At 41.7% G+C, this 14,716-nt stretch overlaps 1 protein-coding gene across 8 annotated transcripts in view; it reads right to left on the bottom strand.

The window, feature by feature from the left end:
* Positions 1-14,716, bottom strand: part of ATP2C1 (ATPase secretory pathway Ca2+ transporting 1) — a 59,414-nt gene that overhangs the window by 6,744 nt on the left and 37,954 nt on the right. For all 8 annotated transcript variants that reach the window (XM_077303598.1, XM_077303599.1, XM_077303594.1 and 5 more), the window contains 13 exons: positions 13,403-13,527; positions 11,346-11,443; positions 10,588-10,683; positions 10,412-10,501; positions 9,930-10,034; positions 8,902-9,058; positions 8,110-8,280; positions 7,818-7,915; positions 7,298-7,348; positions 4,937-5,103; positions 4,099-4,167; positions 2,979-3,095; positions 107-254 (listed from right to left, as the gene is read on the bottom strand). In XM_077303598.1, coding sequence (XP_077159713.1) covers positions 107-254; positions 2,979-3,095; positions 4,099-4,167; positions 4,937-5,103; positions 7,298-7,348; positions 7,818-7,915; positions 8,110-8,280; positions 8,902-9,058; positions 9,930-10,034; positions 10,412-10,501; positions 10,588-10,683; positions 11,346-11,443; positions 13,403-13,527 — 1,492 coding nt within the window. The remainder of the gene's footprint in view (positions 1-106; positions 255-2,978; positions 3,096-4,098; positions 4,168-4,936; positions 5,104-7,297; positions 7,349-7,817; positions 7,916-8,109; positions 8,281-8,901; positions 9,059-9,929; positions 10,035-10,411; positions 10,502-10,587; positions 10,684-11,345; positions 11,444-13,402; positions 13,528-14,716) is intronic.

Raw genomic sequence — 14,716 nt, 5'->3', positions numbered from 1 at the left:
ATTCTTTGCATGTTCTCACTTGGACAGATATTAATACTGGCATGAAAAGCACCACAGTTATCAAAACACTTAAAGCACTTTTTAAGAAGATATATCTGTGCCTTACCTCCCGCCAGAAGACAAATAATGTTCCACATACAATAATTATAGATGAAACTAATATTTTAACAATCAGATTTTTGGTCAAAATGCTGTCCTTCACATTTCGTGGAGGTTTCCGGATAACGTCTTTATCAACAGGCTCAACTCCAAGGCTAGAAATAAAGATCAAACAGCTTTCTGAAAGGTTGCATTCACTCAGGCAATGGATGCTGAACATGATTCAGAAATAACTCTTCGAATAAGTTCCTGCCTGAACCCAGAGCCCAAGCATGCCAGTATTAATCACGTTTTTGCTTGCAAAGAATAAAATCAACTGAGATCAATTCCATAAATCTTCTAGTGAGAAGTACTCCCATTAGGATTCATAAAAATGTAAAAGCTTCTGTGTTTGTCTTCAAGCGCTGACATTTTCAAGGCAGCACCAATCTCTAGGTATTACTAACACCATATGGAAATTTGTTAAACTGGTTGAGCAAAAACAAAAATAGAACAAATAATTGTCCAGCTATGTACTGGGATCTTTTCTGTGGGGGGGAGCGGGTCAACTAAGCTTGCACTGTGCAGTTCTACACAGGAATCCCTGGGGACAGATCAATAATAATTGAGGGAGAGGCAGGGTCTGTTCCTTATGAAGGAGAAATGCCAGCTGAACACAGGAAAATATTTTCAACAGCTTTCACATCTGTACTCACCAATTGGTTTGCCCCTTTACTAAATGATGTACCAGCTTCACCCAGTTTTGAGGATTCTGTACTGGCTCCCTCCCAGAACCCACCTATTGACCTGAAAGCTTTTGACAAATTATTAAAGCAGGACGCTACTAACAGAGATCTAAGGAGGAGATGGTGATTCTTGCATCTCAAGCACAACTGATTGCGGAGACTTGGCAAAAAAAAATCTTTAAAAAGATTAAGTTCTGAACAGATCAATGTCAGGTCCTCCTGGCTGATTTGCCAGTGGGGGGTGGTAATTAGACATGAGAGTGAAGTAATCCAAAGAAATACTGTTGATACCATGAATAAAGTAGCTGGAGTACAATGATTATCAATGAGAACAAACAAAACAAAGGATTATCAGTGACAGTCTCCCTTACAACTGGAACACAATACAGTTCTACATGTGTAACAAAGCATACTCAAAGCAATAAGTGAATATGAACTACTAGTATCAAAGCCCATTTTAAAAATGGGCTTTGAAAGGGGCAGCAGGCAGGAGGGTGTGAGAGGGTGGCTGCTGCTCCCTTTGGCCCACAAAGCAGGCTAAAGGGAGTGGAAAGCCCCTCCCAGCTGGCATCAACAGGGCTTTGTGTCCTGCAGGGGGGCTGCAAACTCCCACCCCCTCGGCTCCCTCCCAGCAGGACTGTAACTGCGGGCCACAAAACCCTGTTGCTGCCTCTCTCCTCGAGGGCGACAATGGAGGCCACAGCCACAATGCTTCTAGCAGGCAAGGAGGGAGGGTGGGAGCTGGAGGGGGAGGGCCAATCAGGGTGGACCTGGACGGACAGGCCCCTGGACAGTCTCCTCCCAGGAAACTGTTTTCCAAATATATAAGGGAGCGAAATAGTGTTAAGGATTTACAAGATCTTGCTACCATTTCTGAAAAGGTAGCCCAACTTCAACAGTATTCGAGTCATCCTCTCCCAAAACTAATAATCTTATCTGGAAGTATAAGTATCCCATTTTCAAAGCTGCAACTATACTTCGTTGCATCTTAGATAAACCTGAAAGCAATTAAGAGGCTTGGGGTGACCTGTTCTTCTAAGTACCATATAACTACCTAGCCAAAAGCTTCTATGCATCCTTTTCACAGTAACCTTGCCATTTGGACACTCTGATAACGACTGATACACAGAGTCATTTTGGGGGGGGGGGCAATGTTCTAGAGGTGTGTGGACAATGTTCCGGTTAGGGGTTCGCTTCATTCTACGTGTCACAACCGGGGGAAGGAGGGGAAGGGTAGTAGCAACATGGGGCTGGATCTGTTTAGGAAACCTGGCTGGCATGCCTGTTTTCCTTGCATATGGCATCCTGGAGTCAGTCAAAGCCAAGCTCCATTTGCCACATGCTGTGCCAAGGCTTCTTACGGCTATAATCAACAGAGTTGTGGTCAATTTTATTACAAAGCTGAGTTTTGTGTGTTATTGCTGTAATGGTGAAGGAGGGATCCTCATCTTCTCCTGGGCCCTGGGGCCGCAAAGAAAGAAATACAGAATGGGCATATCAGAAGAGCCACAGGTGCAATGATTACAAAGCTGGACAAATGAGATCTGGGCTCATACACACCCTGCAGCAATTTTTCCCAGCTTTATTCCTTCCCATTATTTCTGTTTCAGGCATTCCCATATTTTAAAGTGAGTACACCTGGATACTTTCTTTTCATTCTGTCCTGGCGAGACATTTAGAAACATCCAATTAAAGACACACTAAATATAGCAGTGGGGATGATTCAGTGTGTCAAAGGCAGATTTGTCTGAGCTTTTAATGCCATGTAGCTTTTTTTCTGGCCACTAACTTGCAGGCAAAACCCCAGCACTGCAATGTGAACTAGCTGGATATGTGATGATATAATTCAGAAGAACAGGTTTCACACATAGGGCAGACCAGCGTGACAACAAATCACCCTGAAGAAAAGGAATGGCTGCCAACAATAAACACTAAGCAATTGTACACATTTTCATGAATGTACAAAGAGAAACATTAGCGTCTGAATCACACTCAACACATTAAATACAGAGAAAATAAGAGAATTGAATTCAATTGCTTTAAACATCAGGCTATACAATTAGTTTTTTTAAGTATATGTTATGTATTCTTAATCGTGTGCTTCCATGTGCACCAGCACGAATTCCTTGCATCAAACATTTAAAATGTTTTTACCTTTGAGCTGGAGGCCCATCCATGATAATGTTGATCCATAAGATCTGCATGGCATTGAGAGGATTAGGAAAGTTCATTAATGTGGCCAACGAGATTAATGTCAATGCAGCTATACTCCTGTTGAGAAAAGTTGTTTGACATAGCTGTCAGCATGGCAAAGCTTACAGGTTTTGTTTGTTGCTGAAAAACATTTCAAGCAATGGTTATATGCTATGCATTTCAGTTGCAAAGAAATGTATTTGGCAGTTACACAGAAACCATCCAACTGCTTTAAGGTAGGTCATGCAAGTTACGAGAGTGGCAATCACTGTACAGTCAGAGCTTACTATTTAGCACACAATAGTAAGTCACGTGGCATGGTAATTTTTTTCTTGCTAGAATAAATCCCACATTAAGAATACTTCTCACATTCAGAAGAATAGCAAGAGATCGATGCTTTTTTCCTACTCTCTGTAAGGCATACATTTCCCAAGCAGTGCAAAAGAAAGGTGCTCTTCTACGAGCAAGGCACACCTTATTAAACAGTTTGTGGCTAGTACATTATTGAAGCAAGTATCAACACTTGTAGACAAGAATCTACACAAGTACAAATATATGAACTCCAGATTCAAATTGTGTCAAATAGCTTTTTGTATTAAAGATCCTCCTGGTCACCTAATGATCCTTATAATGCTATCATTATCCCCTTTACTGCAATGTTTGGAGAACATTTACCATATCAAATGAGGTATCATGGGCTTTTGAGTTAAAAGCTGCAGAACACCAAAAAAATTATGTATCTGTTCCCATTAACTTGTCAACAACGAAAGGACAACCTTCTAGAACTGATTTCACTCAGTAAGTAAAAATGTCACCAAGCCTTTCAAAGGACAGGTGTCCGCCTGACAAAAAATTTCCTTAGTTTTATCTTGGACTCACTGTGCATCAGTTTTGACTGGCTGGTATCAAATACTCTCAGAATTTAGCATTATAGCAAAAAATTGATTCAAAACTTTTCATTAATGGGTCTATAATAAGATACATATAAGACTTAATCATCAAGTTCAATTTCTGATATTGATCATGCAAAACTTATATACAATTTGGTAGCAGGAAACTGTTGACATGTTGCAAAACTTACGTGCTAAGTTGAAATCTAACAAAATTTTTAATGTTATTATAAATTCCTTTACCCTCTTCAATGGCAGACCTAAAATACAAAAACCAAGATCAAAGTGCTAAGAGACAAATGAAGGATTACACAATGCATTATTAAGGTATCAACACTGGAATTCAAAAATGCAAGGGCATAACACCTAACAGAGAGCTTCTTCCATAGTTTCTTATTTCAGTTTGCTCGAGAAGCTTCCCAGCATCAGGTAGATATATTTGGACATGATCCATTAAAAGCTGTTCAAAGTCATTCATGACTGGAGTTTTCAAAGTGGAAGTTACAGAAGATGTCATCATGTTTTGCAGGTTATTAGGCCTCGCCTTCTTCAGATCAGATCTCCAAGCTGGCACCTTGTTTCTACCTACTTTCCCACCATCTCCCCGTTGCTCTTTAAACAGCAAGCCATGGCAGATAAATGACTCAAGAACGTCCATTAATTAAACTGCTTAATAGTTCAAAACCAGTATTTTAAACAAGGTATGCACATACTCAGGAACAGTCTAAAATCTCAGTCTTTTTGGTAGGGTAATTCAAATTTAAGCGGCAGGGTAAACCCATTTTAAAGAGCAACAGAGCATGAATAAAACAATGAAACTACAGAATCTTGGGGCCTAATTACAATAGGGTTTGCAACCCACAAGCTGGGAAATGCTGCTCTGGCATGCATTTACTTCCAGTGTCAGCTTGTCTTTTTCATTCATAAATAAATGGTATATTTGCATTCATTGCCACGATTACATATTCCATGCAAGCACCACCACACAGATGCTATTTCTGCACAGCAGTCTTAATAAAGCAAACTTACATGATTGTCTGGAAATCATCGTCCACTAGGATCATGTCAGCCGCTTCTTTACAGACATCAGTGCCGGTCTGCCCCATGGCCACGCCAATATCTGCAGCTTTCAGTGCTACGGCATCGTTCACTCCATCTCCCGTCATAGCAACTACGGCACCGTTATTTTGTAGGGACTGAGAAAAGGTACAATTATGGCCATCCAATACTCACAAGGCTTAATTATTCAAATGGCTAACCTGCCGGCCAATTAAAAATTCCCAAATCCACAAAACCATACAGAAGCAAAACTGTCAAAAAGAAGAGTTGAGTTGTTTACCCTGCTTAAAGGTAAAGGTAAAGGTATCCCCTGTGCAAGCAATGAGTCATGTCTGACCCTTGGGGTGACGCCCTCTAGCATTTTCTTGGCAAACTCAATACGGGGTGGTTTGCCAGTGCCTTCCCCAGTCATGACCGTTTACCCCCCCCCCCCCCAGCAAGCTGGGTACTCATTTTACCGACCTCGGAAGGATGGAAGGCTGAGTCAACCTTGAGCCTGCTGCTGGGATCGAACTCCCAGCTTGATGGTCAGAGCTTCAGACAGCATGTCAACTGCCTCCCCACAACAGGTGCCTTGTAAGGCAGGTGGGGATGAGAGAGTTCTCAAAAAACCAAGGGTTCAGAAAGGTCAACCTGCAGACTTCAGGTGGAGGACTGGGGAATCAGTTCTCAGAATTAGAGTCTGCCACTCTTAACCACTATACTAAATAGGAATGGGAAGGCGACTGGAAGCTCCTTCGGGTAGGGAAAAGCAGCATATAAGAACCAACTCTTCTTCTTCTAAATAACATCAACACCTGGATACAGCAAAGGATTGTTCCATCAGTTAAAAGCTTGTGCAAAAAACTCAAATTCTTACCCAATTCCTAGTGCTCGATAAAGTGATGCCAGAGAAATCACCCTAGGGAGATTCTTGACTACATCTTCACCCACCCCACACAATTCCCCACCCACATCCAAAGTGCTTTTGTGGCACATGGCCTTTCTCTGAAAGCCCACAAGGGTGCAGGCACTCAGAATGATCTTAAAGCACAGGCAATTTCATGGAAGAGTAAGCAGCCTTTTACGACTCCTTGACACTCCAGTTCACAAGATACTTTTATGCGCATTTAAATGAAGCTAAAGAATTTCTACAAACATGGTCACTTTTGCTGATGAACTAAAGCTCTCCATATAGGTTTTGCTGAACAAATGAGACATTTAATCAAAACCATGGGCATTTCCGCACATTGCAAAAAATAGCGTTACACCACCTGAATGGCATAGCGCTAAATATTGTCTCTGGCCATTCCTCACATTCTTGCTATCTCGCTGTAGTCTTGCCACCTTATCACGCTTCTTACCCTCCACAAGCGCTGCTGGAAATGGCGGAAGAGATCAATGCAGTTTATACGTGACTCTCTTCTGCCTGTTAATCAAGCCAGGCAGCCATTCCCCTTTCTCTTTTTTAAAGGTCTCACAATGTCCGCCATTTTTTTTAATTAATAGTTCTCCATTTGAACACCTATGCATCTAATCATAAATGCATAGTGCTTTTTATAACGCCACTCCTTATGGAATCACAAGTCTGGATTCTTAAAAAAATTAATCTCGTTCCTGATTTTGTGTGTGGGGGGGAGAGAACTTTAGAGAGGCATGTTTTGTGTGACAACTTTGGGCAAAAATTATTTTTGGCTTTGCCTCCACGCTTGTACACCTATTTGTTGCTCCAGACAATTTGTTTTTTTAAAAAATCCCATCCCCGGGAGAAGGGAGGCAGGTGTGAGGGCGGGACATTGAAGATGGAGATAGCACTTCTTTGCCTCCATACATTTCTTTGGTGTGTAGAGTGCTGGTTGTCCGCTGAGGGAAAGTACTTTTTAGGTTGGTGAATCCACTTTTTCGGATTCACCAACCTGCACTTTAAAATGGCGGATTTAGCGTGAAGTTTGCTGGCCGGATGTGGGTCATTGGTGACATCATGCGGAGCACCCGAAATATAGTGTCTTCAGGGGGTAAGTATCACACTAAATTTATGGCATGTGGAAATGCCCCATCATTTCTTCTGCTAGAGTCATTTAAAATTTCCCTTTGCCATCTGATATTATGGCATCATTTAAGAATGTACACAAGTACTGCAAAACAGCCTAAACTTTAATACTGTATTGTTGGGTGTGTTGAGCTACAAAGAGGCATACTGTATTTCAGTTGGCCTCATGAAAACTTTATTTTGTCCCTCAACATCAGGGGCAGATAGTTCTTCAAGGAAACCTAACTGATTTCATTAGCAGTGCTGAGTGAGGTGCAGCTATAATGCAGGGCTACAAAGGTTCTGTTTGAATGCTCACATACCTTAACAATCTTCAGCTTGTGTCTGGGACTTGCTCTGTAAAACACTGCTATCTAGACAGGGAAATAAGAAGAACAGGTCTTAACTATTTCAAGATCTTGCTCCCTGATAACAAATACCCCTACTCTCTTCTACAGAACACTACATTGACATAATAAGAGTGTTCATCAGTAAAGGAATGTTGAGAGAGGGAAGAAATTCCTCTCATGATACATTGCTTCTTAGTGTTTTTTTAATCCAAAGCTAAATTGTAAAGTCATTTAATAGAACTTATTAGATTTCAAAAAGATACAAGGATGGAGTAAAAGTAGATCTTCATACAACTACTGTCTTCTCTTATCCACTACTAAAGAACAACACGTCCAACTGAGTGTTTATCAATAAGATCTACATGCATAAGCAGCTCATTAGATATGTTTATTTAGAACATATTAATAGTTCTATAATAATTTTTCTTCTTTAAAAAATCAAGTCACTATTTTCTGCACCCTTGCACCCAACCCCTATCCTTTATAAACCAACCTTAGGTGCTATTTGTGAAAGCTGCTGTATGTCCAGTGTATCTATTTCTTCTCCTGAGACTGCTTGAGAATTTTTGGAATACAATCCCAAACGATTTGCTGAAAAACAAGTTATTCTGCTTAGATGTTAAGAGGAAGCATACAATAAAGCAATTTTACATTCTTCGGTTCTCAGAGGATGCAACTAAACCATCTAAATTCTAATGTTCCAGCACTCCAATGACTATCTTTTTAATGTATATAAGGCCAAGGCAATTACAAACTCTATTCAAGAAAAACAGATCAATTCATACCAATGGCAACTGCAGTCTCCTGTGAATCTCCAGTGATCATTTTTATCACTACTCCAGAAGTGATAAGTGTATTGACCGCTTCTTTTACACCAGTTCTTGGAGGATCAATAATTCCAACCAGGCCCAGAAAGGACAGCTGCCCAAGCTCAGGACCTGAAGCTAAGGCCAGGACTTTCAAAGGAAATAAAAAAGATATTGCTTCTATTTAAAAGATCATTAGAACAGCACTGTTAGTCCCCAGGTAAGCTCTAAAGAATTATGCCCCAACACACACAATTTTCCCAACAACTGTAACACTGCCATCTATCCAGAGGCTCCTGTACACCACTGCACAGAAAGGACAGAGCTTTACAAACTAAAATATCACTTATGATTTCATCTACTGAAAGAAATGCAGTGGCAGCAGGGATACATATTCCACTACAGGGACTGCAGGGGACCAGGTGTATTCCCGTCCTACATATTTTCTTTCAGATTTTGGGGAAGAAACTTCACATACAAAGCTTCGTCAGAAGTTTGACAATCGATATTCATGCTGTTTGGGGAATTTCAGAAGCCTCAGACGGCAAACCAGGCTTATAGGCAGGTTTGCATATTAAAATCTGGACATTTTAAGTGCCAACAGCTGTATAATTTGAGAGCAACATGGTTCTTAAGAATGGAAACAAATGGGGTAGGGGGGAGCTTATTCACAGTTTCGTTTTCCAGCTTCTCCCATGCTGAGCAGAGCAAGCAATTAGATTCTAAAATGCTGCCCTTGGCTGCAAAGGCCAAACTGAGATAGGGTATTACCTCTAAGTCCTGCAGAGCCCATGGATGCTTTCTCTTGCTGATAAAGATCCCTTTGTTGCTGGCTGAGAGGCAGGCTGTGCACTTTGCTATTGTATGTTGTACAGTATCGAATAACTTCCTCATAAGCACCTTTCATGAAACAAATCTCTGGCTTGTCCTAACAAACAGAGGGTAAATAAGTTAACGCATGCTGTCCTGTCCTCTGCCTCAACTCTGTCATTGTTATATCTTCAAAGCTTTCTGTTTGCTCAAAGGTTTCTAATTAACTGGCAATTTATTGCTCTAGAGAAGGCAAATCCCTGTACCCACATTAAAGGACCACATTAAAGTTATCGCTAGCTAACATTGTTCTGTGAATAAATATCTGTATATAAGAGTTTGGGATGGAGCTAGACTACATTTTTCACTCAAAGAAGGGGGAGGTATAATTTTTGCCAATCCTCCTTGCTGCTGGTCTCCTGCTTGCCTCTCACTCCTTTCTAAAAGGTCCCCTGTCCCCCTGAAGCACCAATTCAGGAAGATCAACAGGCTGCAGTGGAAGACAGGGAAAGCCAGAAATTTCCAGTGATGGAAGTGTCTTCTGCTAGTAGAAAATTCAGTCTGGATCCAGTCCATACTCTGAAGAACTGGGTTTGAAAGCCCAGAATAAATGGACTGCTGCAGCACAGGTGTCAGTGATATTTCCTGTCATATCAATAACACATTGAGAAGGATCTGCAACACTCCTTCTGTTTTTAATTGTTATAGGATATGCTGAAAAGCTGCACATTCTACCACATGAGTGTCTTCAGAGAAAACGACTGGCCAGCTGTGGACCAGGACCAGGTAAATTCTGCAGCATTTATATACCAGTCCTGACCCTATTGACTTGGAAGCAAGGCCAACTAAAACGAATTTGCTGGCATGCTCAACATTTCAGCTAGTCTGAGCAACTCTCTCCTACACAAGGATTACTGTGCCACTGTATATTAGGTAATAAGTGCAAACCAGATTCTGTAGGATAAAAAATATGGAAAACAAAGTTATACCTGCTGCGTTCTATGCACACACTTAACGGCCATCCATTTCTGCTCAGAGCTGAAAGGATATTCTGCTTTCCTGATGTAGTCCTGCTGAATCCCTTCGAGACCCATCTGTGGGGGGCGGAAATTGTTAACGTCAGTGTTCTCATCTGCGCTTGTGGTTATCAGTACCCAGCCATCAGTAGGTGGGCTACATTTTTCAGGATCAGAGTTATGGGACAGGAAGTTTCCCAGCGCTTTGTCTGTCAAAGATGTCCCAGTTACTGCTTTGTAACACTAACAGCTGTGAATAACTGCCATTGCCCAACCAGAATGACGCTAAGTTGACAATTCTGAAGTTTTAATTTAGGCTTTTCAGGCGATTATCCCTACAAATTGTGCAAGTGTCTGGTTTGATGATCAATAAATGTGCAGGGGAGGGGGTAAGGCAACAAATACATATAATAATCCAAATTTAAGCAAAGCTTACGTTCTTACGAGAAACATACCTTCATAGCAAGTGCAATTAAAGCCCCTTCTGTTGGTTTTCCCATTAAGGTGTTGTTTCTAATTACAGCATCGTTGCATACACACCCAGCCTAAAGACAAAAAGAGGAGGGGAAATCTTAGTGGAACATATCTTGCGTAAATTTTAGAAAATGATAGATTTCAAGAAAAATGTTACCTCAACAATTCTGCTAACAGATGGAGTGTTAAATCCATGAACAACATCACCATCAACGAGGACTTCTCCAAACCTGTTATACCCAACTCCGGTAACCTATAAGATAAAACAGATATGTTGCTTGTAATACAATAACCATTTAAGTTTCCCTAGATATAAAGAAAATGAACAGAGAATACGAACTGTGGAACATGCCCATAGAACTCCCTAAATAGCACAGGATAAATTCATTTCTGCTCTATTACTTTTGTACATAGTAGATTCTGTAGAAAGAGGTTTTATTACCTTGATCAAAGTAGATGCAAATGTTGATGAAAATACCTATTTACTAAGCCAGTCACAGGACTACAATTCATAGAAAATTGCAGGTTTTCCCCACTGAGTGGAAAACTTAAAAGAGCCCAAATTTCTTCTGAAGTGGTAGCATATTTTATATTCCAGCCATGCCTCGCCTACATACATTTTTATGAGCTTAAAAGGACAAGTCTACATCAAACACGTTTTATCTAACACCCAAAGCAATACATTGCAATGTTTTCAAACCTGTCTTCTCCCAGAGAACAGAAATGACCATGGATACAGCCAGAATGAAAACATCAAATGCCCACCAATTCCCAGCAGTATCAGTCATACAGAAAAAGAGCAGAGAGGATGGTACAGAACATTTTTCAGAACCATCGCATCTGATAAACCAATCATATCTGTCCATCCATATTCATGTATATTAACTATGCTTAGGAAGCCTCTTTTCCACGTACCTCAGCATGTATACCATCTGCTGTAAATATATGAGTAACAGTCATTTCATTCTTTGTCAGTGTACCGGTTTTGTCTGAGCAAATCACATTGCAGCAGCCTGAAAAGCATGAAGGAGGCAATCACATACACAAAAAGTTATAATGGAAGGGACGTTTATGGAGAGCATCTACCCTGAATCTCAAGAAACAAAGAGGAACTTCAGTCATGCGAGGGAGAAATGAGCTGCAAGTCACTCTTTTCTCCCCAGCGACACATCCCCAGCAACCTTTCTTTCTCCTCTCCTAATTAATTTTTACTACAAGCTTTGCTACACATTAAGGTTGAGCGTTTTGGCGTCCGAAGCAACCATTCATGCCTGAAGCAGCCAGCGCTGCAGCTCGGGGGGGGGGGGGGGGAGAGGCGCAGGTGGTGGTGCATCGGCGGGCACACACACATAGGAGCTTCCCTCCCCCCTACACATTTAAACAGTCATTACCTTTCACCCCAGAATCTGCAATCTCAATTTCATCCAACCACTGAATTTGTATATTAGGTAATATTAGGTAATATTTCGGTCCTGGCCCCTACCTGGTGGAACAAGCTCCCAGGTGAGCTGCGGGCCCTGCAGGATTTACCAGCTTTCCGCAGGGCCTGCAAGACGGAGCTCTTCCGCCAGGTTTTTGGTTGAGGCCGGGGTCAGCGAATGAGTGCCAACTTCCAAGGAGATTAGCTTTCCCTGGCCAAGAGGTTCTTCCTTCAACAGGAAGACTCCTTCTGTTGAAGGAAAACGCCAAGGGTGCACCACTTTCAGTTAATCCATACCAAAAGTATATCCCCAAAAAACCTTACCAGTATTCTCCAGGTAATAATTAAGCTAGATATAGGTTTGTCCGCTATCCAAAATGGACAAACTTTACCAGTACCAGCAGATGCCTGAAGGGTGTTTAAATGACCTTCCGGATGAACTAATGACTTGGAGAAGGTGTTTAAAGGGACTGCAACCCCTATTAACACCTTCAGAGTTCACATGTTCTGTAGCTTGCAAAAAGCATTTACATTTTATAGAGACTGCATTCCCTTTAAAATTTACATGTCTTTCACACACACACACATAATCTCTCACACTCTTTTGGAAACAATGAAGGATGGAAGTACCTTCTCTGGGGGAACAAATAATTGAATCCATGGTCCAATCTTTTTCAAACTTGGGGTTTTGGGGAGGAGAGACACCAGCAGCTATGCTGTAAATCTGGTGCCTCAACCTTCAAAAACAGCCCCCCCAGAGACCCATTAATCCCCAGAACAATTCCTCATTATACACTATGGAGACCCCATTGACTATAATGGTCCCCATAGAGTATAATGGAGCTGAAAAAAGTCAATATTTCCAAATATTTACTGAATACCAATACCCAATATTTGGAAATATTAAACCTAAAAAATATTGTGCAAACTTAAAAGGACTTGCAAACTTAAAAGGACTCCAGGGAATGGTAGAGGACAGGAAGGCCTGGAGGATCATTGTCCATGGGGTCGCGATGGGTCGGACACGACTTCGCACATAACAACAACAACAACAAAAAAATATTGGTATTGAACCTGAAAAATATTGGTATTGAGAAATACCGATATTTTTCAAGTTCAATATTGTTGTTGTTAGGTGCGAAGTCATGCCCGACCCATCGCGACCCCATGGACAATGATCCTCCAGGCCTTCCTGTCCTCTACCATTCCCCGGAGTCCATTTAAGTTTGCAAATTCAATATACCTGATCGCAAAAAATGCCATGTTTTTGTCACATCCCTAGAAAACACCTTTGCAAACAAAACAGATTTTTTTGCAACCCAGCCTTTTATCTAGAAGCATGTTCTGCTTTTAGCAACATAAAATATTATTTTAAGAGTCCAATTAGTAGAAAAACTATACAAACTATACCCACAAAATAATTTAAAAATTACAGTTGCCAGAAATAAAAACATTCCTTTAGATTTCAAGGTATTTTGTCAGAATTTATAGAACTAACAGCAGAACACCCTCGTCCATTCACAGTAATGTATATATTTTGGCTTACTCTTACCTAAAGTTTCCACAATTGGGAGCTTTTTCACGATAGCCCGTTTCTTGACCATTCGCATTACACCAAGAGCCAATGTTACTGTTACAACAATGGGTAACCCTTCAGGAATAGCAGCAACAGCCAGACTGCAATTTTAAGAGGATGTGTTGATCACTAACTGGTACACTTTAAAAGTTACATGCACATGTTAAAAACAAAAATCAAATTATTGGTTAGGTAAAGGTATCCCCTGTGCACTGAGTCATGTCTGACCCTTGGGGTGACGCCCTCCAGCGTTTTCATGGCAGACTCAATACGGGGTGGTTTGCCAGTGCCTTCCCCAGTCATTACCGTTTACCCCCCAGCAAGCTGGGTACTCATTTTACTGACCTCGGAAGGATGGAAGGCTGAGTCAACCTTGAGCCGGCGGCTGGGATTGAACCCCCAGCCTCGTGGGCAAAGCTTTCAGACAGCTGCCTTACCACTCTGCGCCACAAGAGGCTCTTACAATTATTGGTTAAGCTGAGCCAAATTTGGAGAAGCGGGAAATTGCATGAAAAGCGTCACATTTTTATGGGTGAAAATTCAGCAGTGCCTTAACCATTAGAAAGCTTAAATCAGAACACTGGTAAAAAGGTAAAGGTAAAGGTATCCCCTGTGCAAGCACCGAGTCATGTCTGACCCTTGGGGTGACGCCCTCTAGCGTTTTCTTGGCAGACTCAATACGGGGTGGTTTGCCAGTGCCTTCCCCAGTCATTACCGTTTACCCCCCAGCAAGCTGGGTACTCATTTTACCGACCTCGGAAGGATGGAAGGCTGAGTCAACCTTGAGCCGGCTGCTGGGATTGAACTCCCAGCCTTATGGGCAAAGCTGTCAGACGGCTGCCTTACCACTCTGCGCCACAAGAGGCTCTCTTACCACTCTGCGCCACAAGAGAACACTGGTAAGAGAAACAAAATATGATTAAGCATTTTATGATTGGATCCTCGGATAATTCACATTTAACATAACAATTAAAAGGTCCATAGTGCATCATAAAGAAAGCCTCTTGTGGCGCAGAGTGGTAAGGCAGCAGATATGCAGTCTGAAGCTCTGCCCATGAGGCTGGGAGTTCGATCCCAGCAGCCGGCTCAAGGTTGACTCAGCCTTCCATCCTTCCGAGGTTGGTAAAATGAGTACCCAGCTTGCTGTGGGGTAAATGGTAATAACTGGGGAAGGCACTGGCAAATCACCCCACAATGAGTCTGCCAAGAAAACGCTAGAGGGTGTCACCCCCAAGGGTCAGACATGACCCAGTGCTTGCACAGGGGATGCCTTTACCTTTTTATAGTGCA

This window comes from Paroedura picta, chromosome 11 (assembly GCF_049243985.1).
Source record: "Paroedura picta isolate Pp20150507F chromosome 11, Ppicta_v3.0, whole genome shotgun sequence".
Lineage (NCBI taxonomy): Eukaryota > Metazoa > Chordata > Lepidosauria > Squamata > Gekkonidae > Paroedura > Paroedura picta.
The sequence above is the reverse complement of the archived record's forward strand: the minus strand, read 5'-3'. Positions and strand labels throughout refer to the sequence as shown.